Genomic DNA, 25,369 nt, shown 5'->3' on the forward strand with positions numbered 1-25,369 from the left:
AAACTGAGTTAATACTAAAGTGCCATCATTGTTTTGCATGTTAGAGAGCAAATCCTATTGCATGTCACTGGATGCAAAGGGGTCTTTACTGGTATATATCCTAATATGAAAGAAAAATTGGTAATTCAGTGTCTGGAAAAAATATAATGAATACAACACAAGAAGGATATAAACTCTAGCTTGAAATTAAGGGATAAGATGTTAATGTATTCCTAATTTTAGAGGAATAAATGTGAAAGAAAGTCACATTTAGCAGAAAAAAATGTTTAAAGTTTAAACATAAGTTTACTCTCACGACTTTATCTTCCCTATTTATTCATACTTGATTTCACTAGTTTATCAGTTACACAGTACTCTGAACTCTGGAAAGCCCTTTCTAGAAATTGTATTACTATCTTGAAATATATTATTATTAACAACTCTTAAATGTATGTATGTCATACATCCAAAACTTTCTGCCTCTCTTAAACATCAAAAACAACCAAAAGCACTTAATTTTCAGTTGAAAACATATGTTTTATGAATGAAATAAAAGGAACTGAGTCCAAACTCTAAAAACACAAAAGCAATGAGATAGTCTCAGAACAAGCAATGAGGGAAATATTGGTATATTATTTAATTCTTCAAATGAGAGACCAAAATTTCTAGTGTACAGATTGGGCTACAGAGACTTCTGTTCACCTGTGTTTGAAGATGTTGAGCAGACTATGACTAAGTCTGCAGTCTTTTTCTGTGTAGAAAAGTCTTTAGTGAGGAATAAGCTAGACTTCACCAGTTTCCCACATATTTGTAAAATGGCATCTAAGTTCTCCTTCTAAATCCAGCACATCTGGTATTGGATGAAACCAAGCTTCATGCTTTGGACATTCAGAGATGAGTGAGGACATGTGAGTGGCTTGCACACAACACTCCAATATGAAGATTTGTGCATGTGCAGATTGTATCTAAACACGAAAACCTGATTATTTTCACTCATTAGGTACGTGAATTATCATTAGATAATTTTTCCTATCAGCCATACACATCAAGAAAAAAAATGGACTCACTACATAGTCAACATCTTGCCTGGGAGGCCTAGCTCAATGAAAACCAAATCATAGGGGATTTTGTTCCATTTTGTTTTTACAGGGAATGAGATTACATTGAATTTGGCACAATAAATATATGGCAGATTTCTTTTAGGCATCACTGGCCAATGTTTATTGTTTCTCCTTTCCAATTGCCTGATATTCATCCAGGACAGGTTCACAAAAGATATTCAGAAACCTGGGAAATCTTATTTAATCTGAGTGATTAGGGGAAATATCTAATTTCTATGAGGTTTGTAATTATCTTCCTGATGAAAGTTCTCTAGGAATCTCATTTTTCCTATAGGAAATGACATAATTGTTTGTACTTCAAATATGACCTTAAGTTTAATTCTTTTTTCCTGCAACCTGCAAAGTTGCTTTACAGAATGAAAACAAAATATTCCCTTTCCAAATAGGTGCCAGAAGTGTCAAAACTATTGTGATGTGCAGAGTATTTCCCTCTCTTCTGACCAATTAGAAAACTACTGCACATAATAGCGTTGCTCTAATATTCATTGTATCTCAATAAACTGAGAAAAGCTTCCTAAATAAGGAATATTTAATTTTTTTAATTTTTTTTCTCAATTTTTTAAATTTTTTTCTCAATTTTTTTTCAATTAAGACTGCTCATATAACCATGTAAAACAAAGAACCTATTATTTCCTCAATATCCTCAAAAGCAAGTATTAAAATACCCATTGTTTTAGACCCAATAGAAACAAATCATCCTGTTACCTACTTCCTGCAGTTTTGACTTCGAGTAAAACTCCTGCTGTTCATAATCAAATTATTTTGCTACTCTGAATAGAATTCCAAACTGACAAGTAATTTCAATTTGAATATTATGCCATAGTCTCTGACTGCAAAGCAGCAGTCACTGGTGAATTTCTATCTAAGATCCTGAGACACTGAGTTACATAACATTCAGGACCATTCTTCATACTCTGAAACCATCTACAGATGTAAAGGTTACTTCCATTATCAATTTGCACAAATTTGAATTTAGTCACCAAGAATTAAAATATTAACAACATACTTCTGTCTGAAATCTTAATAGTTATAGTTCAATGCAACACCATTCCTAATCCTGACAAATTTAGAGGAACATTTTTTCAAGTTCAGTAATTTTAGGCTTTGTATATTCTGTATATGGATCAGTTAACTCTTTGTGGAAGTTTCAAAAACCATAAGGAGAAGGAGTGAAACAAGAAAACATAAGTGCAGAAGATGTGCAAGACTCTACATGTCTAGAATCTTGAGGTTTTTAGCTAATTTAGAAAAGCAACCACTGAATTTCCAGCATACAGTGTTTCTATATACCAATGGGAAGACTTTTACAAATCAGCAATTACAAATCCTGTAAAGTTACCTTAACTGAACTCAAAAGCAGACTAAACTCCATTCAAACTTTTTCAGTGAAAGAGTTCTTGCTCTACAGTTAATCCTGGGACATAATCTTTTCCCAACCTTTTCCTGTTTTCCTCCTGCAATAGCCCCATAGATCCCTGGGCTCAGCCCTTTTACATTGTCAAAAGACCATCCCAAGTTATTTTGTTTCTCTACTCTTTTAGATTAAATATTTTACAAATAGTGTTTTTGAACTGTTGTGTTCTGTTTGAGAGTGTTCTTCAACTATTCTACAGTTCCTATAAAACACTCTGTAGGAGGTTTATTGTATAGAAGCCCTCTATAAAATTCTCTGCCTACCTATAGATTTTCTTTCCTATAGGTTAAGAACCATTCCTGCTAACTGGAACAGACTTTCGAAATACATAAATAAATAAATAAAAAGAAAAAGTTAATATTTTGGAAATAAGAAAACCTCAAACACAACCAACAACCTTCCCCCATCCTATTATATCTATGGTCTTCTTTTATCTTTTTAAAAATTAAAATAAGACTACACTGACATTTCTTAATCCTGATTTTCGTCCTATTATTTTGACAACATTGCAGGAGGACCTGGGCACAAGAGCAGAACAAAAAAGAAAACAAGTACAGAATACCTGTAACCCATGCAGGATACACTTTCAGTAGAGTAAAGCAGAGATTATAGGAAGACTTTTATTTTCAGTTTCCAGAGTGACCCATCATTAAAATACCTCACTACAGTTTTACAGGAGAAATATATTTACCACCAGGTAATGGCTGTCCAGGGACATTGCCATTTTATCAACCTTCCCCTGGAGCAAACCTTGCATACATTCATGTGTCTGTCAGTGCTATCAATCTCTGTATACCACTAAAGGACAAACTTGATTTTTGCCCAGACAGTTTGTCTCTGCTTAAAAAAAAAAAAATCAAAGCAGGATTACGTCAGGTTTGATTCCTGCCCTGGAGTACTGAGTAAGAAAAGTTCTTACAGTCACTATACAGTTTTTATGGACACAATTAAAATACAAAATGTTACTGCAAAACCTTGCAATATAACCCACGTGAAAGAGGAAGCCTATATGACTGGAAAATCCACAAAACATAGCAGAATTACGTCACAGCTGAATATGTATTTTGAACCCTTGTTAAAATTCAGGTGCACATTGTAGTTTTCTAGAATTCAGCTCCATATGAATAACCCCATTAGAGGACAAAAACCACTAATAAAAGTAGAAAAAAAAATTAAAAATAAAAAACAGAGAAAGGCAAAGAATGATAGGTCAAAATCATTACAGTTCATCTTTAGGTAATTTAAAAAAATTCTAGGTATCAGTTAATTAACAACTGTCAGCATTCTTCTGGGATGGGTACGGCTATTTCTGTGAAACTGCAAATTTTGTTCTATCTTTATTTATTACCTTATTATGCTACACTGGGCATTTTTTATTGCTTGATTTCTATTGTTGGGGAATTGGTATGATTTCTTCCAAATTTTACATCATGTTGGTAAAGAGATCTTTAGATAACAAGATCTTTAGATAACCAACTGTTTCTTGTTGTTCAAGCAACATATCCCAGAGTTTAACCTCAAAAAGCAGATGCAGACCATATTTCATCATGGAAAATTAGAAATTAGCATCCTTAATACCTTGATATCTATATGTTCTATCATTATGTGAGACTATTAATCACATTGCATTAATCAATAGAGTGAGGAGAGACAAAATTCAGTTCACTGCTTCGCAGATTATGAAGACATGGAAAAAATCTGAAAGTCAGTTCCATGAAAATATGTCTGGCCAGACATACCAACATCTGGAGGTTAAACTAATTTGCTCTAATGAAACATAGTAGAAAGTATTCTCTGGTGTCTGAAATTGTCCATGTTTGTTGGTTTTTTTGTTTTTTGGTTTGTTTTTTTTTTTAACTTTGGAAATTTCACCATAGCAAAGCTAATATGCAGTTTCTGCACAGAGCTAAAATGAAGAATTATGTCATTTACTACTGTACAGTAATAATGTTAAAGTTACCATATTTTCCAAAGAATAAGAAGGATAAAAATGTAAGAAAAACTGGAATAAAAATGTGTGAACTTGAAATAACTCTTATGCGCTGAAAATCAAATGTTTATACTCCCTAGATTTCTATTTCCTTAATTTGAAAAAACTTTCAGATGCTTTTATGAGTGAAGATAATTTACTGCTCCCAATCAGCATCCAAGCCTGTGAAGATACAATTTAACAAAGCTGTTTATTATTCATAAACAGTTATCAAATATTTCCTCAAAGTTTGTAATGCATTAAGAGGCAGTTAATGAAATGATGCATATTCTTTTATTTCCTCCTAAAACTTTTTCTCTCCTCAAAATTTTAGGGTGTTTTTATAACCCAGCTTGAAGTGAAATTGAATTATATGAAATGACTTATTGTCAAGGATATCTGAACAAATGAGGTATTCATTTTATTCAGAATCCATTGAAGGATTTCTTGATGTTTTTATTTAATTTGCTTCATATCAAGCAGCTAAGCTCTCCTTTGAGACACATCGCAGAAGAAATAAAAGATTAATAAAATCCCAGTAAGTTCTTACAATCTTTCAGAGTTTGACAGAATGCCTTGATATTATTCCATTTCGTTCTAATAGATAAATAGAGACCAGTGTTTTCATTGAAGTGCTCTTTGTCACAAGCTCTCTAGTCCCCTGGGCATAGGTACTCTATATACATCAAAATCTAAGAATGATGATAAATAAATCAATTAGAGTACTTTGGAGTTAATGATATATATGTTTGGAGAATACAGGCTATAAAAATTGTTTTATTTATATAGAGCTATTTGTAAAAACTGTTTAAAACTACAAGCTCTTCCTGTGGCTTCTAGCAAATATGCTGACTGCTTAGGGTAATGTCAGTTGTGATGCCAACCATTGGAACTCAGAAAGATGTATTATTTTTAAACCTAAGGGAGTATTTGAAAAGTAATGCAAGTAATTTTATGACAAAGAAAAGATTAAAAAGCCATATTTAAAAATATATAACACAACTCAGCAAACATAGAATTGAGTATATTTTCAGGTAATTTAATGTTTGTTTTAATGCCATTATTAAATTCTCACTTCCCTCTTGGAGTCTATTCACAGCAGTTTCTTTCTTCATAAATTACTTTAATTTTCTTTAACTAGTCAGCACTACTTTTCAACAGTTATTCTGTATTTTTGCACATAACGAACGCATACTTTAAAAAGGTTGTCGTGACCCTTTAATATTTGTCAATGGACGAGGCAGTATTACCTAAGGCCATTTGTATGAAAATGAAAAAGTACAGTATGATTTATGGAAATGTTTTATTATATTCCCAGTTTTTTTCAAAAGGCCCATATTATTGCATTATGTGGGGGAGGTGGAACCAGACAGATGTCCCAAATATTATGATTTAGCAACCAGTAATTTCCTTAAAAATTTTTTTCAAGATATGTTTATGGAGACTGTAAGGTTAGGTAGAAAGTTGAGGTTTCCTCACTGAGAAACTTGCTCAGTCATACAGGAAAGCAACCAATTTACTGAGAAGTACTGAAGAATTCCATAACAAGAAAGGAGCTTTTCCTAAATACCAACAGATTAAAATTAAGGCATGGAAGCCTAGTAGAAATTCATGTGTGTGAAAAAATGAGTCAGGAGACTGGGAAATTTCTGAGGAGCTGTTCATCTATGTGCAAACACTTCCTCAATACTCTAGCACAGTTCAGAAGGTTGGATTATCACAGTGGTGTGACAGCCAGCCGTGAAACAAAAAATTTGCTGGAGGCTGGTATTTACTACCCACTTGACATTTAAAAAAAATCTGCAGAGTTTTCCTTCATAGATTTTTTTCTTAGCTCAGTGATGTAGACTGCTGCCTTTATCCTTATTTACTCTCTCAATTTCTTTCAGTGTGTTGTCTACCTATGTACTGTCAGTACAAAATAGATAATTAATCTGCTGAATTTCTGCAGAAGACAGAACCAAATAAAAGCATGAAGAAATATCATAAGAATAAATAGAGTAAGATATGAATAATAAATATGACAATGAAATTCTATTTTTTTTCAGAGTCCAAACAGATTAAAAAGGCAGTCAATGTTTGGGCATTTTAATTTTGAAAAAATGAATACCAAAAAGATACACAGATTCAAAATGTTAAGTCAGTAAAATTAAACAAACACCTGAAACTCAATAATTAACATAGGTACTAAACCAGCAAAAGAAAATAGGAAGTGATAAATTAAAAGAGCAGCTTTTTGCTGCAGAGGCTGCGTGCTATGCAGAAGGAAATTTAAATTTGCTACGATGAAAAAACATTAACTTAATTCAATTCTAATTGGTGAACATATTTTAAATTTACTCTATTAAACTAAGTCATCTGTGTTTAAATCCAGATTTTGTAACATGTTTGTAGCATAGGACTAATATTTGTTCGAGAAAAAGTTATAAGCAAGATAAAAGAAAGCTCTCAAAAGTTTCTCTCTCTTTCTCTCTTTGATTTATGCATGTGTGGATTCACATGAGCTGAATTGTTGTGAGGAACTAGAAAGCATAATCAAAAGTAGAACATCTTGGAAAGAAGGAAAATATCAGCCATTTTCTCTGTTACTTTGAGACATGGCAGAGATTGACAACACCTCTCTGCAAGCTCCTTTAGGGCAGTTGTAGAGAGTGATAAAGCCTCCCCCAAGCCTCCTTTTGTCCAGGCTAAACAACCCCTGCTCCCTCAGCCACCCCTCATCAGATGTGTTTTCTACACCTCTAGCAGTTTGACTGCCCTTCTCTGGACTCACTCCAGCCCCTCAATACCCTCTTTTCAACAGAGAGGTCCAGAACAGGACACATACTTGAGATGTGGCCTCACCAGTGCTGAGTACATCAGGACAATCAGTCCCTGCCCTGCTCCTGCTGGCCACACCATTGCTGATCCAGGCCAGGATGCCATCGGCCTTCTTGGCCACCTGGGTGCACACTGGATCGTGTTCAGCTGCTGTTTGCAGGTCCCCCAGGTCCTTTTCTGCTGGTCAGCTTTGCAGTCTCTCTGCTCCCAGCCTATAGCACTGCCTGGGACTGTTGTGGCCCAAATGCAGAATCCAGAACTTGGATCATCCTTCTGATCCTTCTTGTAGATGGGCCTCATATTTGTTATTTTCCAGTCAACTGGGACTTTTCTAGATAATCAGGACTGTTGGTAAATAATTGAGAGAGGCTTGGTGGACTCTTTCACCATCTCCCTGTTGGGTGCATCCCATCCCAGCCCATAGATTTGTGGGTATCTAATTGCCTCAGCAGATCACAAACCATTCCCTCCTGGATTATGGGGGTATCACTCAGATCCCCATCCCTAACTTCCAGCTCTAGGAGTTGGATATCTTGAGTACTACTGCTTTTGGTGTTAAGATTGAGGCAAAGAAGGCACTGTCTCAGACTTTTTGTCATCCTCTGACACTATGGCATATCCTGCACCCAGAAAAGGACGAAGATTCTCCTCCTTTTGCTGCCAGGGTATTTAGGGAAACTTTTTTGTATTGTCTTTAACCACAGAGGCCAATACATGAATAATCTCCTGGCATCTTCCAGCTGGTCTGTATGCCCCATGTGACATTTGCCAGTCCCCGGTGGGTGTCTCAGGTGCCTGAGAGCATCAGTGTGGCAGTAGCCATCTGGGTTGAGGCAACTGAACTGAGCCCTAAGGAAACAGACATTGCCTATAAAGGAGATGTGCTTCTCTCAGTGACAGAACATCAAAGGAGCAAGGTGGAGTAACTGTACTAAACAAAATACACCAAGAGGTGTCAGTTTGCACTTCAGCCTTTGCAGATCTAAATACTCTCACAAGGTCTGGATGTTCTAAAAGATATTGACTCCATGAACAACTTCCCTTTGCCATTTTCTATGGAAAATGCATGAATATACTGAAAAATAATAAAATCATGTTTCTTAAATTAATTAGAGTATTTTCATTTAGTTTTTTTTTTCCTCGTAGTAGCCAGAAACAATGCTTTCTTACCATCATTTCTCAGTGTCAGAGGCGTAGGAGGACTCAAAACTCTGGCGTTTGTCACTGTGTTTTTCACCAGGCAGATGTAGCTGCCAACATCGGATGTTTGCACCTTGGATATGTAGAGATTGCCTGTCTCCTGAGAGATGAAACGCCTGCTGTCTTCTGCCACAAAAGATGGGAATTCATTAAATACCCAGCTATAGATGATCTCTAAAAGAACACAGAAAGAAAATGAGATAAAGTAATTGCAGAAACAATACTGTGTCATGTTAATAGATACACTAAATTAATGTTCATTAGCTTTATTTCAATAATCTATGGGGAGAAAAAGTTAAAGATGTTAAAAACTTTTAATTTGTTTGGTTTAGAATTCAAGAGGATATTTTTTTCTCCCCTTGGGAATTTGAAAATTGCATAAATGTTGAATCCACAAGTTCCTTGTGAAGGCAGAATGAGTTCAGGTGAAATAATTAATTTATTCATCAGACTCAGAAAACAGCAATAAGATATTAAATAAATCCCTTTTGTAGCCTTTTGGGCCAAACCAATAATAATAATATCCAAAGAATTATTTTCTCTACTAGGTCAGATTTGCAGGGAAATATATCAAGATGATTCCTGCAGAGCTATGGATGACTTCTGCAAATGTATGTGTATAAACAGGTTTCATTCTGAATGTTTGTTTTTAAAGTCACTAGATTGTAGTAACTGCTCTACATACCTTGTTGGCAATATTACTGCTTTATAGTTCTATCTTTTACATCTGCTTCATTGAAGAATTTCTTAACCTTTCCTTTATGCAGCTTAAATCCCTATGATCAATGAATAATTTCTTAAACCAAAACTACCAACAAATCATCGACTTTTAAAAATAGCAGTTAAATCCATTCCCTTGGTTCTTATTTTTATCCCATGAATCATCTATTCTATTTACCTGAACATTGTATACTTTTCCCTTTATACTCATAATAATTTGTTGAGGGAAAAAAAAGTTATTTCCTATTATTCTGTATGAGATTATATCATGATTTAATAAAAACCTAGATTCATTTATGCCTCAGAATTAGAAGTATCAGTAAAGTTAATGAGATTCTGATTTAGCAGGATATTCTTTGCAGGGAATATCCTGCTATTCATGTGGAGTTTCACCAACTGTGCTTTAAAGCCTTAACCCTATGTACACTTTACACGTTGTTCTCCTTTTGAGCTTATTTTACATTGTTTAATTCTTTCTTCACACTTGAAAAAAATATTGCTCACTACTTAAACTGGCACATCTGATGAAAGGTTATTTGTTCCGTAATCTCCCTCCTGTAGCCTTCAGAAACCTGGCTTCAAAATGAGAAAAGCTGAAGTTAGTCAAGGAATGTAAAGTCCCCACTACTGCTCCAAGATGCTAACTGCTCCACTGGTATAACAAATTTCAAGCTTTTAGACCGAAATTTCTTGTGTGACTACTCATCTTCAGCAGCAACAGGAAGACAGTAATTTCAAGCATGTCAGTCTGGTTTTCTCATACTTTCATCCCCATGAAGTCAAAATGTTTTTTTGATATAAAGCTAGTCGAAAATAAAAGAGTCAAAGGGGTGAGAGGAAACACCTCAAAATTTAAATTTTGCTGTTTGGTTTTCTTTTAATGATAGGAGAGGAACTGGTATAAGTGTAAAACTTATTACATCTTAACCAGGCATGCATTTTGACTATAAGAATATGGAGACAATTAGAAATTCCAACTGATTTGTCCTTTCTATGCTTGTGTTGTACTGTCCCCTGATGCCATGGTGAGAAAGGAACAAAGAAGCACAATGACTGCTTTTTCAACCAATATAAGCAAACAGTGCATATAGTGCTAATAAGATGTAGTATCTTCTGAATCAATTTTTAGGAAGTTTACTCTTATTTTGAAATTAGATGAAAATTCTCCTAAAAAAACCTCTGGTGGTATCAATGTAAAAATGCTGTGTTAAAGGACTGAACATACTTAGCTGACAGGAGCGGAAGACTGCCTCAAAATCTCAAAATGGGGACTTAAACTGCACACATTGACTTTTACTAAAATCTTTTTTAGATTTATGAGTAATTCTGGTGGCTACATAGGACTCTAAGGAATTAGGAGCTCTCAGAGAGTTCTCTAAGTGTTCAGATTTTCCTTCCTCTTCTGTTATGTTTCAGGCAAAATACTAATTATGCCCCAAATATGTCTTGGAAAATTTTATTACCACATTTTGCCATAATGCTTTATTGGGCAAAAAATGATTCATGGCAGTACAAAATTCTACAAAATGATGATGAATACACAAGTTCAAGGAAGATACACAGGCTTTAACCGAAGACCTGTTACCAATTCAAATGGAAAGTAATCAGTCTCACTAATTGCTCTGGTTTAAAAGTAGTTCAAAGCAAATCCAAAACAGTCATCAGTGTGGGTTCACTGGCAGTTCACACAGAAGAGAATTTTCTCCATTCATAGCCTAAAACCACTTACCATTAATTCTTCATTTATTAATTAGAATTAATACTAAAGAACAGATTTCAGGCAATAAATTTTTGTGCCTCTAAGGAAATAAAATACTTAGTCTTTGCTGGTGCTGAATCCAGGGGGATACTGTCATTTTGTCACTTTCTTAATTATTTTTGCTGTTAAATATGGCGTGATGGATGAATGTGTACTGGCATAGTATACTGTGACAAAAAAACGTTACAGAACTCCTGCCAAACCTGAAACTCAAAGCATTTATGCTACAGAGCTGTGGTTAAGGCTTTTTTTTTTTTTTTTTTTTTAATGCACACCTAGAACAGTATTCCAGCCAGGAGCCAAACTCTTAAGTCCAGAAGAAAGTGTTAGCAGTTTACTTCTTGATTCTTGTCAGCCCATTGACATTGAAAGAATTGCTCCTATTTTTCATTTCTAAAAAGCAAAAGCCGAAGAATACCCTTTAAAATACCTGAAGAATGCATCTGAATGCTCAGATCTGGAATGCAGCTGGAATTCTTGGTCTCCTTTGCAGGTGAAAAGCCCCTTAGACACTTCATGAATTTTTTTTCTCCTGTTAAACCTGGTTAATGAGTTCAGCAGATTCTTAAATAAAATTTTGAGGGTCATGTCCATACACTATGCATAGGTTTCAGTGGAAATATCACAGGAAAATGCTGCAGACCAGTCAGAAACAACCACAGCTGGCTTGGGATCTGGGGACCCCACAGTTTTTAGCTGACAGAAGTAGATGGATGATCTTGCAGAAGTGATTTCACAAAAGGGTGTTCACAGAATGACTGCAATTAAGGGAAAATGGGTGTACCTTGACATTGATCCATTGTGCAAATATCTCACATTTCTAAATTTGCAGCCCAAGAAGAAGATGAATCATGCATTGCTGTTCACATTCTTGGACTCTGACTGTTTCTACTTTGTCTGCCAGCAAAATTACAAGTTAGAGTTTGTAAAAAACAAAATTGCTAGCAAAGGCTGGCCAAGTACAAAACCTGGGCGTCTGTTTTGTTTTGCTGGTTTGTTTTTCTACTGTCAGTTTTTAGCATAAGCCAATACTCATTGCAAAGACATATTAAAAAAAACAAAAACAAACTAATAAAAAGACAATAATGGAGAATCAACATTTAAAACATATCCGTCTCTCTGTAGACAAATGTGTAATCCATACTGTACAGGCACAATAAAATATTCTGAAACAGTGGATGAAGTTACATGTCACAAGTCCCACAAGAGTTCACCACAGGATCACATGTAAACTGCAAGAAGAAAGGTATTTAATTGTCTGAAATCCTACCCATACAAAATGGTAAACTGCTGAGTGAACTTTCAGGATTACAGAGCAAGAAGCCAAAGACCAAATGGATGACACTAGCTCTATTTGTGCACAGTTCACTGCAGTTTTTACTGAACTTCAAGCCTGAATTTTCCTATAATGGTTTATGTTACAAGATTTTAGAACCAGTATCATTTGGCCAAGCACAAATACAACTGTCACTGCATTATTTTTCAATGGGATATTGAACTCCAGAGGTGCATCTCAAGCCTGACAGATAAATAATGTTGACCTTCAAGAAATTTTTAAACTAAAAGTCAGAGCTACCAAAATCTAAATAAACCAAACCAGATCTTTAAAATCAGAAAGTAATTACTTTAGATATGGACCTTATGAAGTCATTTGCTTTTCAGAAAAACTTTAGTAAATGTTTTTTCCATGCTGTACACAATTTGCTTTCAATAGGGAAAATAAGTTTAAGACAAAAGAGAAAACTAAACACTGCATTTTACACAAGTTTGGAGTTCTTTTCAGACCATGTGCTGAGGTTTTTTTTTTTATTTTTATGCCCACCTTTTTATTTTTAATGTGACATCAATGACAAAATGACAAAGAGGATGCAGAGCCCTTCCTGGAAATTACAGTTGTCTGCCAACATAAAAGAAAGTATTCCACAGATACTTTACATCAACACAAACAGAAAAAGAGAATAAAAAGTTGGAGAAATTATGTATTGTAGAACAGTTGTAAATTGATATGTGTTGGGCTGAAAAAGTCTTCTGCTGCTATATTCTCTTATATATAACGTCTTGGTGTAAAAATGATATAAGTCATTTTGGTAACTGCAAAACTGATAGTTCCTTTTATGAATAACCAACCTTGTTTACAGGAGGATGACTCTAAGGAAATATTTATCTTTTTTTCTGAAGATGATTTGGAAAGCCTTCCTAATACAGCCTTCCTCTCTCTGATTTGTTTCTGTATTTTATTAAACACTTTTTACTAGGCTATATAGGTCAAAATCTGGGTCATTTTGTGATGAAGTAGTAAGAAGAGCTCATCTATTTCCTGACAGAATTAATTTATAGTGTGAAATCTTGCTTACTATAATTTCTTAAATGATTTTTGTAGTTCTATTTTCTCTACTAAACAACACTAATTCCTAAACTGTCACAACGTGATGTACTTCCCATAATGGATGAAGCTGGAATACTTACATATCAGCATTTTTCCTAGTGCTTTTGGAGATATTCTGACGCAGAAAATGTCGGTACTATGGCAATGTAAAAGTGTTTCTGTCACTGTGGGTCAGTATGAAATAATGCCTGAAGTATTGTAAAGAGAGCTGTGCTGAAGCATTCAGATAACACCAAATATTCACTCCTGTGTTTGTTACTGCCTGAATGTTTCACAGATTTGCTTCAGGGATTTTCTCTTAAGAAATTGCTCCATTCATCCTTTTAACATGAGGTTTCTGGACAACCATTTCAGCAGTCCTGTTGGCTAAGTGGTATTTTGGGTCCACGTGAAGACATAACAAGAAGGTTGTTATATAAACTCTATTAAGGTCACTGAAAACCTAAGTGTCCATAACATGGCTAAATTTTGCCTATTCAAGGGCAAAGCATGCAAAATACCCATGCCATAATTGCACTTCTGTGGAGTTATAATGTTTGTACAAGAAATAATTCCAGTTCTAGACTTCATTTTGTTGTGTAGTGGGAGATCCCATTGGAAAAATATATTTCTCTTCGTCCACTTAGAATTTGCTTTGATTTCTCTAATTCCACAAGATGGCAGTACTTGATGAATAAATGGTATTGATGTCTGATGACAGCCAAAATCTGAGATAATCTAGAAATTTTTGCAAATCTGAAGAAGTTTTTATTGCTATATTTTAATTGATAAGCAAAACAGCAAAAAGTACACTCAAGATTACAGGCTGCATTTACTATATATTATATTAAATATATATATAAATTTCAAATATATTATTAAATATATATATATGAAATATATTGAAATGTATATATCTATTCAATGAAATTTTCAAGATGGATTTCCTTAGCATTTAGAACTATACTCTTTGAATGAAATAAACTGTAAGGAAATATATAGGCCTACATCTCCTCTTCTGAAAATATAAAGCCTAATTTTATGCTAAGCCCAGCTTTGAACTTTTGCCTCACAATATTCAGTACACTATCCAAAGAATAAGGGTGCAATATGCTAAGGTGAGCATATTGCACTTCACATTAAGAGGGAAAAGAGGCTTCTTCTTTAACTAAAATGAATGAAAACAATGGGTTGATCCTCCATCCTCCCACTGCAACCAGATAAATAATTGTGGTGCATTTCTCTGTGCTGCTATGGTTTATTATCAGTGCTCAATAATCTTCTAAGAAAATATTTAATGAACATAATTTATTTGTTGCATTGTAACACACCCACATGGAGCAAACAGATATTGTCGATTTATCAGTTAGCAATTAAATTGGTTAGTTCCTTCTCTGGGGGCTTTGTATCTACTGCTCACTTATCTGAAACACAATTCTACCAATCACATGTTTGTCTTTCTTCAGATTCAATTACAGTGATAAATCTCCAAATATTTTCTTCCTTATAAACACTCACACAGCTAATAGCTAAAAATATTCTAGAAAAGGTAAATATACTGTCAGGATTCATCTTGTTCTGGAGGATGCAAATATTATATTGTTGTTACCAGTGTAGACAGACAATGTAGTCTCATTTGTACTTTAATATTCATGAAATGTAGCCAGTCACTGAAACATATAAAGACTGATGAAATGTATTTCTCATACATGCACTCTATAAAGAGACCACATAGCATGCGACAAAAAATACAGCTTTGAAAAGATATTGGATTATCACATGTATTTGATTGTCATTGGTATGATTCTCATAATAAAAAAGAAACCTGTTCCAGAATGTGTCAAAATACTGTTATCAAAACCACACATTATTCAGGCCCTTCTTCTGCCCTCAGGCAAGACCAAATATTCTCAGCACACTCTAAAAGAATGTTCAGTGATTTATATTCCTAAATTTAGATCTTCACAATAACCTATTTTTTTATTGGATAATTGGACAGTTTTCTTTAATATTTATCTATATTATTTTTTAATACTGTTTATTGCCTTTAACGAATACCATATTGGAAGTACTGAAAACACATTACTGGAAAGCAATATTAAATTTTTGCAGCTACAGTGGAATACCATTACCCCTGTGCATATCAAACTTTTGTTTGCAATGCTGGATCAGCCAAATCTCTTCAACTTTTCTTCAGAAGTCCTGATTTTTAATCCTTTATTTAATTTTATTGTTTTCATCTCCACTGCTTTTCTACATCTTATAATGTAGGACCCAAAGTTGGACATCAACACTACTGAGCAGTGGAACAAGAGTCACTCATACTCCACAGGTAGCAGCTCTCTTAGGATTCTACTAGAATTCTACTACTGAATTATGCATTCAACTAAGTCTTCTGTTATTTTTTTAAATTGCATTTTTCTAAGGAAAAATGCCATTTAATCACTTATTCCTTTTTATTCTCTTTGTATATTTGATCTTTGATAAGTACAGCAATCTGAATTTTGATGAATTTAGTGTTATTCCTTGTGAGCCATTTATCCAATACACTGATCATTTTTGATTTTCATTCTGTGTTCTGCAGTAATTGTAACCTCTTTCAGGGAAAGGCTAAATATGCCTTTCTTTCCTCTAGGTCACACACACTTCCGAAAAACAAAATTTAATTTAATATATATTCTCAGCAACCTTCTCATGTAAAGAAATGTTTAGACATACTTTAAGGTCATTTTATCAATATACATTGTTCTTTTATGTAAATAAAGAAGATATTTAAATGACAGAAATTTATGGGAGAAGAGCCTGATGGGAGAAACAAATAAATTTGTGATAATATTTGAAAGTATTTTTTGAGGAAGACAAACACTGGAAACTGAAAATTCTCAACAAAAGGCAGAAAAAAACTACATAAAAAGTTTGAAAATTATTTTTTTTGCAGCAATTAAGGGATTTTAAACAACAATTCTGTTATTTATATTCTTTTATTTTTTAGGTGGGAATGGAAATGAATACTTATATAGAAAATTCCTGAATGCTCCATATAAGTTGATGTTCTATGGTTTATAACACAGCAGGTAATACAAATACCACTGTATATTGCAATTTGCTGTGAAAAGTAGGAAAAAAATAGGTGATAAAGAGCAATAAAGTAAATAATGTAAATAATTAATACTAGAGAATCACTATTGAAACAAATGAAAAATCCACAGCCAGCAGGAGCAGGGCAGTGACCGTCCCCCTGTACCCAGCACTGCTGAGGCCACAGCTCCAATGCTGTGCTCAGTTCTGGGCCCCTCAGTGCAAGAGAGACATTGAGGGGCTGGAGCGTGTCCAGGGAAGGGCAACGGAGCTGGGGAAGGGTGTTTAGCAGAAATCCCATGAGGAAACTGCCTGGGAGTGTTTAGCCTGAAGAAAGAGAGGTTTGGGAAGATCTCAGTCTCTAAAACTACCTGAAAGGAGATTGTAGCCAGGTAGGGATCAGTCTCTACCCTCAAGCAAAAGCGGAAATGATAAGAAGAAATGGCCGCAGGTTGTGCCAGGGGAAATTTTAATTGGATATTAGGAAATCTTCACTAAAAATGTTGTGGAACATTGGAAAAAGATTTCCAGGGAAGTGATGAATTCACAAACCCTGCAGGTATTTAGAGGATATATAGCCATGGCACTTAGTGTTGCTGGATTTGATGATCTTAAGTGTCTTCTCCAATCTAAATGATTCTATGATTAGTAATTTCCAAAGAGAAGAACTAAATTTGGTCTATCATTAAAAAGGGTAATCAAGATGATACACATCATTAAAAATTTATCTGTTTCAATCTTAGATGAAATAGTTCAATGGTGATATGAGATTTGATTAATATCTAATTTAAAAAGTGAGATATAATTAACAACATTGGAAGAAAGTGTATCTAGTCAAACTAACCCATTTTTACAATTCTTTTTATTGACCAAGAGAACAAAGTTTCTGTAATGGGTCCAGAATTCAAATTCATATTTTATAAAAGAACATGTTGACTAAAATATTTACAATAACCTCAAAATTAACTTGCTGTGCATTGAAGGGAATAAAAGCTGGTGACACAGCATGATCAAGAGGACCAGATGTGGAATTCTTTGTCCTCTGCTGCTGACCATTTTAATAATTAAAAGAAACCTATGCATTTGTAATCACTGATTTTCAGTAAATATAAGATTTGTCAAAGGCAAATATGCAGAAAACATCACTGATAAACTCTGATATAGATAGCTTATTTTTATTAGAACCTTCTTAATGATGGAAATGTGTTGAATCTACAAGTTGATTGTTTCTTAATAATTTGAATGAACAAGGATTCTGTGGTAATGCTTAACTAACAATTGCATTCATATGAAAATTGTGGCACTGGAAAATAGTGAATATTTTGTTTAATGCTAGGAAATCATTACTGTGTAGAATATGTGTGGAAATTATTTTCTCTGGCAAAACATTTGACAGAATTTAATGGGATTTTTTTCATTTTTATTTTCATTCACACTTTAGGTTTCTCTTGTTCTCTGATTGTGCTATGACACTTGATTTTCTCTATAATTGAATGGCACTGGTGATACTTACTTCAGCACTCTCTGCTCTGCTCTAAGTTCGATGCAGTGGTGAGTATGATTAAAAATCCTACTCCAGAGCTTTGTGACTTGTAGGGAACCCAGAGTCCCGCACCCAAGGGGACAACTGCTTTACGTGGAAATTTCATTTTATGACTACTTCAATGATGCTAATAGATAATGCATTTTGAAGGCATAACTAGGACATTTTTCAAAACAATAAAACAGAAGTAATGTTTGGATGATGATTGTCCAGATTTATAGAATATTACTCTGTCTTAACTCTTTTTCAGCTGAGAGATGCAAAATGCGTAATTTTCCTTATTCAGCAGAAGAAACTCTGAAAAGCAAATTCTGTAATTTGGCTACAAATACTCAGTAGTACTTCAGTTATAATAGTATCAGTCTCTCAAGGAGCTTATATATATGTTTCAGTTCAGTTTCTTGTTCTTACAAGAAAGAAGCAATTTAAATTTGTCCCTTTACACCTCAGTCACCTTCATTCCTAATGTCAGGAAGGATTAATAGTAGCAGAAAGATTTCTTTAACGAGATTTAAATTCAGGCTTCTGGGTATTGAAATGGAAATAAAAGGCAAGTAGAGCTCTAGTTTATACTTCAAAACACTCTTTTTTAGCAGAATTCACCAGTCTATACATGTAGTTGTTGTCATAGGAATTGTACTGTCAAAACGTGGGTTCTTGGAGTCTGTAGAGTTACCCTTGCATGACTGTACACACTGAACTTAAGACATAGCCCACTGCCTCTCTGCTTTATATTCTCTTGATATTAAGTGTTTTAATATAAATGTAAAGGCTTTTGCTGGGTCTATTTGCAGGTCAGTGCTTGGTGAATTCCACCATGAGCATAACACAATGTGATTGATGAATCTTTCTCGGGCCTGCTTCTTTGGTCCTATAGTATTTCTTACCCTAAGGTAATAAAAGGAAGTGACTTTCCAGCAGTCCTGAATCAAGCCATAGTCAAATGGATATCTCCACTAACACATAATTCTTTTAATTTCTAATATTTTTCCTCTTCACACTAGTTCTTTTTATATCTATAAGAAATGCCAAAAGACACACACAAAACTTTATCGCCAATGAATCCTTAGGACCTTTGTGGATGATCATAAGGGACAGGTAGCTATTCTCTCATCTTCCCTCTGAATATGATTTTCAAATATGTAAAAAACCCAAACAACAAAATAACAGTGTAAATCTCATAATCCCCCACATGTTAAAGATCTAGTGCTCAGCTCCTTCTTGATGTATTTTCTAGTCTTAAATGTACCAAGGAATGGATTGGCCATTACATTTTTCTGAACATAATGGAACTGGGGAACATATGCCTCAGAGAATAGCATAAAACCAATTTTATAGTTCAAAAGAAATTTTTTACATACTAAGAATGATGGTGACAGATGATTTTTTTCCGCTGTAATTAAAAAAATAAAGTGCAGACAGAGGAAGAAACATATCACATTAGCAAATTGCCCCAGAATGCTGATATTGCTGTTCAACCATGTTGTACAAATAAATCACCGCAAATAACGTCAGCAACAATAAATCATTTAAAGTGTAACAGTCTTGAGAATGCAACTCCTACCTGTTTCTACATACAGACATTACACTGTTACATCCCTGTGCACACTGTTCCGCACTGCTGGAAACCCCGTGAACTGCTTCCACCCATCTTCTACTTGTCACATAATTGTTATTGAGACATAATATGTAGACTATTGTCTTATTTTTAGCCTAGACCAGTATCAAAGGATTATGTATCCCATCCTCAAACCCTCAGCAATAGCAAAGTGAAACATTTTAAATACATGTGTCCCATTGCATATAGGTATCAAATGGAAGAAGGTATTTGTCCAACTCCCCTATTCTTTTTGTTTATTCTAAAGGAAATATCATTAATAAAATAATGCAAACAGCCAGCAGTCAGTCACTCTCTTCTGCTGACTATGTACATAATTTTAAGAAGTCTTATTCTGTTTTTTGAAATCCATTTTCATTTCGGAGTAGGAAAGAATTGTGACATGATGCCTGAAGATTTTTAGCTTTTTCATATATTTGTAGCTTTGCAGATTTTTAATATATAGCTGTATAGCTTGTAGCACTTTATGACACTTTAGAATGGTAGTTATCCTTTCTCACACATTATGCCACACTCTTGAAATTCTGTTTGATTTTATTTTCAAGGAGAACAATTTCTAACAAGAACATCCTCTTTTGCACCAGCAGTTGGGAGACATTACAAGATACAGGGCTAAGAACCCCAATGGAGCAGGTTGAAGGGTGGGTTACCAAGACAGCCCTTCTCCCTTTGGATGTACTTGCCAGATATACTAATAAGTTAAACTCACAAAAACTGGGAAAATTCAATTCTGTGTGTGCATATAAGCATATTTTGTGTACCTGAAAGCTTTAATTTAAAAACTGCCATTTTTGTTATCAATTTTAATATTATTTGGAAAGTTTTCCTTCTGATTCTTGGCAACAAAAGATCTGGATCTTGTAAAAAGTCATGAGATCTGGATTGTAAATCAGTGCAATTTTAGTCTTTCTTTGATGTTTTCTTTATAGATCATCCACTGTTATACTCTGGAAAATATGTATTGCTTCTTTCTTCTTGCATTTGATAGAGGTGAAAATAGACTCTTCAGGATTGAAACTAGCTTGCTAAACTCCTAAAGGACTTTGTGGTTCTTCAGGAAAAGCCAAGCTGTAAAATACTTTATCAGTAATACCTACATCCTTCTTTTCATTCTCTTTTCCTACTCCTGAATTTTTATCCCTGCAGTCTCCTATAGGACATTTTCTCACTTATTGAAAGAGGAAAATTAGCATGCAAATTACTTCAATAAACTTTATTGCTTCAATAAACTTATAAATTAAGTAAAATTTTCTTGTTGCAGGTTCTCCACTCTGGGGCAGCAGCATCAAAACAACAGGAACTGTATCAACTGGCTAAAGAAGTCATCACAATGATTTTAACAGTATTGAAACAGAGCATAAGAACATGGGAGATAGAATGGGTAATCAAATTATCAGAATTAAGTGTGATATTAATTATTAAATAGTTAAAATGATGGCATTTTGGTCATAAAAAGTCACCTTTTCACTACTACTGCTCTGGAAAACATAATTTGTTGTTAGAAGATATAGAATGTACATGTGCTGTGGTGCAGTGATTCAGATCTGGTTATAATCAGATTGCTGTCTGAACTGTTACATTATTATGCTTATACCTATCCAGTCATTTTCTCCTTGAAAAATCCAAGCAATTGCCTTTAACATATTTAATGTTAAATTATAGCTGCCTTCATGACAGTTATAACTTTATAGTATAGGAAAAAACCCCATAATACATCCATATGTATTTCTAAACAATTTCTAGTTTTCCCTTTGAAAAAGAAAAATGCAAACGAGATATCCTAACCATTCACACCACTAAATTTATTTGGAACAATCTTCCTGAACTGATTAAATTGGACTTTATGAAAATCTATGTCTCATTAAGCTTTGAATCACCTCAAATGGTTGTAAGTTCACTTTCATACTTAAGGAATAAGTGACTTTATTATATAGAGAAACTTATTAATGGAATCTGGCAGAACTCAGATCAGTTCTGTCCAAAGCCTTCTGCCTCTGAACCAAAACTGATCTCCTAACATTTGCAGTAGTCTTCTCTACCAGAATTGCCATTGAATTCAGCTAATTATGCCTAGTGTGGGGAGAATTGCATTTTCTGAAAACTCCCCTGTTTTCATCCTGGTTTTTTTACACCCTTTAAGATTTCATCACAATGGTCTTGGAGATAAAAAGCTAGAATCCAGAACCTTAGAAATAGATAATTTTTCATTCCTTTCTCCTTCTGTTTCCTCTTGTTTCAGCTTTCTGATCAGCATTGTATTTCTGGCTTCTTCTCCTTAGTTGCACAGATTAATGTGTGTATTCTCACTCTATTATTTTCTGTGATATGGAGAGGTAATTAGGATTAATTAGGAATTTTCTAACTTAAACAAAATGGGCCTTCTGATATTTAGCTAGCTAGTTAGTGAAATGTTAGTGAAATAGTATTTTTCCAGGCATCAGCTTAGTAAAACATTGGATCTAAACAGTGAATGGATTCTAATGGGAAGGTTAATATGAGCAAGTCAGTTCTGGGAGAGGCCTGCACGTCTGAGTTGGTAACTGCTGTATGTGACATCAGTCTTAAATCTGTGAACCTTGGGCTGCTGCTGTTTTACAAATTGTGTAACCATTGCCACAGAAAGCATTTGTGCAACAGTTTAGTTGGTACTTTCCAACACAAACTGAGGAAAATTGGATGTGATACCCTGAGCATCCATTTCTGTTAAACCTGGCAGGACAATGCTGTCTAGTTTAACCCCTAAACTAAGAGGTTTCTGCTAGCTATGCCTAATTGGTTGGGACATATCAGTAACAGGCTAGTAACTTGTCTTGAGGGAAGAGGAGCTTGCCCACTACAGAAACTTTTCATCATTGTCCTATTTGTCAGGCTGTAGACAAATAGTCATGTACAGCTGGTGCCTGAGAGGCAATAGTGCATGAGCCTGAGGGCCAACTCACTCCACATATTTTTAAAATTAATTAATCTCTCATGCTTCTCCCTCTTTTCTTGGTATCTCCTTTCACTTTGTTTCTCCTGAGCTGTCAGCTGGGGTAATATATGTAGACAATACTGTGGCTGTGAAACTACAGCACACATCCCTTAAGCAGAGCCCTGTCAGGGCTGACCCCATCATCCATTGTTGTGTGCTGTCTTAATTGGGCAAGGTCAACCATCTTCTTCTCACTACGTTTTCATAGTCCCTGAGGGGACAAACAGCTCGTGTCGTGGGTGTAGGGACATGTAACTTGCAGTTTCTACTGTAAGTTAGTGTATTATTTGAAAGAATTTCTAGGATTTTTGAGAGGGTGGGGAAGATTTTTCAACAGTAGTAATATCTGAAAAATTTTGTGGGTTTTTTTCTGGTTTTGTTTTTGTGGGTTTTTTTAATACTTACAAGTTCCTTGGAAGAATTTACTACAGTTGGACCAGTAATGTATTTTTGGTCCTTTATGACATTTCAAATTACAAAAATCCCAACCAACCAACCAACCAACCAACAAAAAAAATCCAAAACCCAGAAAAACTCACCAAAACTCCAGCATCAACAACACAAGAAACCCAACCAAACAAAAAATGAGAGAAAATCTAGACTTATTTATCCATACACCTACTATACAGACATTGTCTAGAATTTGGGGAACGTGCAATCATTAAAATGCAATTAAAATCTAATAACAACACATCGTCAACAGACTGGGAGTAACTCCACTCTGGCAAATACAGCTTGTTAAAATGCAGCCCTAGAGAAAATTTTGTAATCCCCAAACTCTTAAATTTCATATCCTCAGATGAATATCTTCAAGAAGACTGAGGAAGGAAACCTTAAAATGTGCTTCAGGGAAGTCAGCAGCAAAATTACTGGTCATGTATTGAGTAATGAAAAGACCATAGAAGAAAAAAAAGTTAATTGCATTTTTTCATTCCATAATGAAATCTACAGGCATGGTCATCAATCAGTTGCACAAATAAAGAACACAGATTCCTATGCTGAGCAATGTCAGGGGCCATGGACATTCTATTTAATGATAACACCCATGTGAATTATTATTACTAGATATGAAAGCCTCAAAAGCAGTCTAGTAAAAGTGACAAAGTAGATGATGCAAGAGTCAAACACCTTTATAATACTTCCAAGCAAATATGTGATGTGTGAAGAGATAAGATGACCCTATGAAGTTAACCTAGAATTAGGTGAAGTTAACACAGAATTAGGACAGGAAAATAAAGGTTAAGATACTCTAAACCTGTCCTCTAATGCTTTTTATTCTCCCATTACTGAAAAGCAAAATTTAAGGTTTATTCAAGATATCCATAGAAGACAAATCATCACAAGATGATAATAAAGTCTAAGAGGCAAATTCAGGAACCCTTCAACTCATGATCTAACTCATTAGTCTGGTACACAGAACTCTCAGAGGTTTTAAAATATTGTGTCTAGATAATTTATAAGTTATAGACATGCAAAGTAGAGATGAGAAAGTTTTCATCTTGTATTCTATGTGACATAATAAGTGTTTATTAAATAAGCCTTTCCATCCTGTGTAGTAAGAAATTATTTTCTACTATTGTTACTTAAGTGGCCTATTTCTGATTCCCAGCACTAGGCTCCTACTAGGAATCAAAACAAGTGCAGAACAGACTATGGCATGCAATTATGAGAAAAACAAACCAGAACTGAGTATTCTGTAGTGTCCATATAGATCCCCTTAGTGCAGTTCAACAGCTGCTGAAGTCTAGGAGACTAGGATTTGGCTTCCATTTTAACAGGAATATAAGATTTTAAGGCAAAGAAACAATAACAACAACAAAAACCCCCAACCCTCAAACATCAGTGTTCCTCTCAACCTCAGTTTTGTTAGTAGAAGAGGAAGTATACTGGAGCATTGGACAGTTCCACCTTCTCAGCAAGTCTAGCAGTTAGGAAGATATGATAATTGTCTACAGTGAATCTGAAATGTTCAACTTGCCAACACCAGCTTCATACTTATTGACTTCTACAAACTAAGAGAAGGTACTGAGTGATTAATAAGTTCTGTTTAGCTTATGGGAGAGTCATGGTTAGAGGCATGCCCTGTCCAGCTGTTTTGGTAAACTGTGAGTTTCTAGTGCTTTGATAAGGGCCAGCAAAGCAATTCTGCCTTGGTCTCAAGGCAAAAGGATAGATATCACTTTCACCAGCATACTGATGTCTCCTGGAAGCAAATTATTTAGCTTTCTACACTAAAGCTGATTTGAAAATTCAGATTTAAAAAAAAAAAACCCAACCATACAGTAGAAAGGAATCTGGATGTTACTTTACTGCTTAATGCATAATTATTGTTTAATACAGTATAAGCCATGGTCAGGAAGAAACCTCGCCTCTACTGGCAGGTTACGTGATGAAGTGCATCCACTCATGCCTACAGAGGGCTGGAGCATCAGAAATCTAAGATATTGAAGGCTTCCTGTGATTTTGAAGAAACTGGTAATAGCTAGATTTACATATAGGACAGAAGTTTTCTGATGTTGTGGACTGAAATGCCACTCTTGGGTGTCTGGATCCTGGGACTTAATTTTAAAATAACAACACAACCTTAAAAAACCTTGCGACCTTCAGCTACCTATAAACAGACATCTGAGAATTGTATTCCCAAAATCAGCTTAGTAAACTGAGATCCAGAGGGTGCATGGGCCCCTTCAGAACAGAATTTGCTGTGTCCTGCATGTAGCTACCTGAGCTAATTGCCTATAAACAAGGTAATGAGCACACTAAGAGCAGTCCAGCCCAAATATAACCATCTTGTAATCATAACTAATTTGCC

At 34.7% G+C, this 25,369-nt stretch overlaps 1 protein-coding gene across 6 annotated transcripts in view; it reads right to left on the reverse strand.

Annotated features, from left to right (window-relative positions):
* CNTN5 (contactin 5) overlaps positions 1–25,369 on the reverse strand; it is a 606,500-nt gene that overhangs the window by 149,545 nt on the left and 431,586 nt on the right. For all 6 annotated transcript variants that reach the window (XM_077173968.1, XM_077173967.1, XM_077173966.1 and 3 more), the window contains one exon: positions 8,474–8,677. In XM_077173968.1, the coding sequence (XP_077030083.1) occupies positions 8,474–8,677 (204 nt within the window). The remainder of the gene's footprint in view (positions 1–8,473; positions 8,678–25,369) is intronic.

This window comes from Agelaius phoeniceus, chromosome 2 (genome assembly GCF_051311805.1).
Source record: "Agelaius phoeniceus isolate bAgePho1 chromosome 2, bAgePho1.hap1, whole genome shotgun sequence".
NCBI classification, from domain to species: domain Eukaryota; kingdom Metazoa; phylum Chordata; class Aves; order Passeriformes; family Icteridae; genus Agelaius; species Agelaius phoeniceus.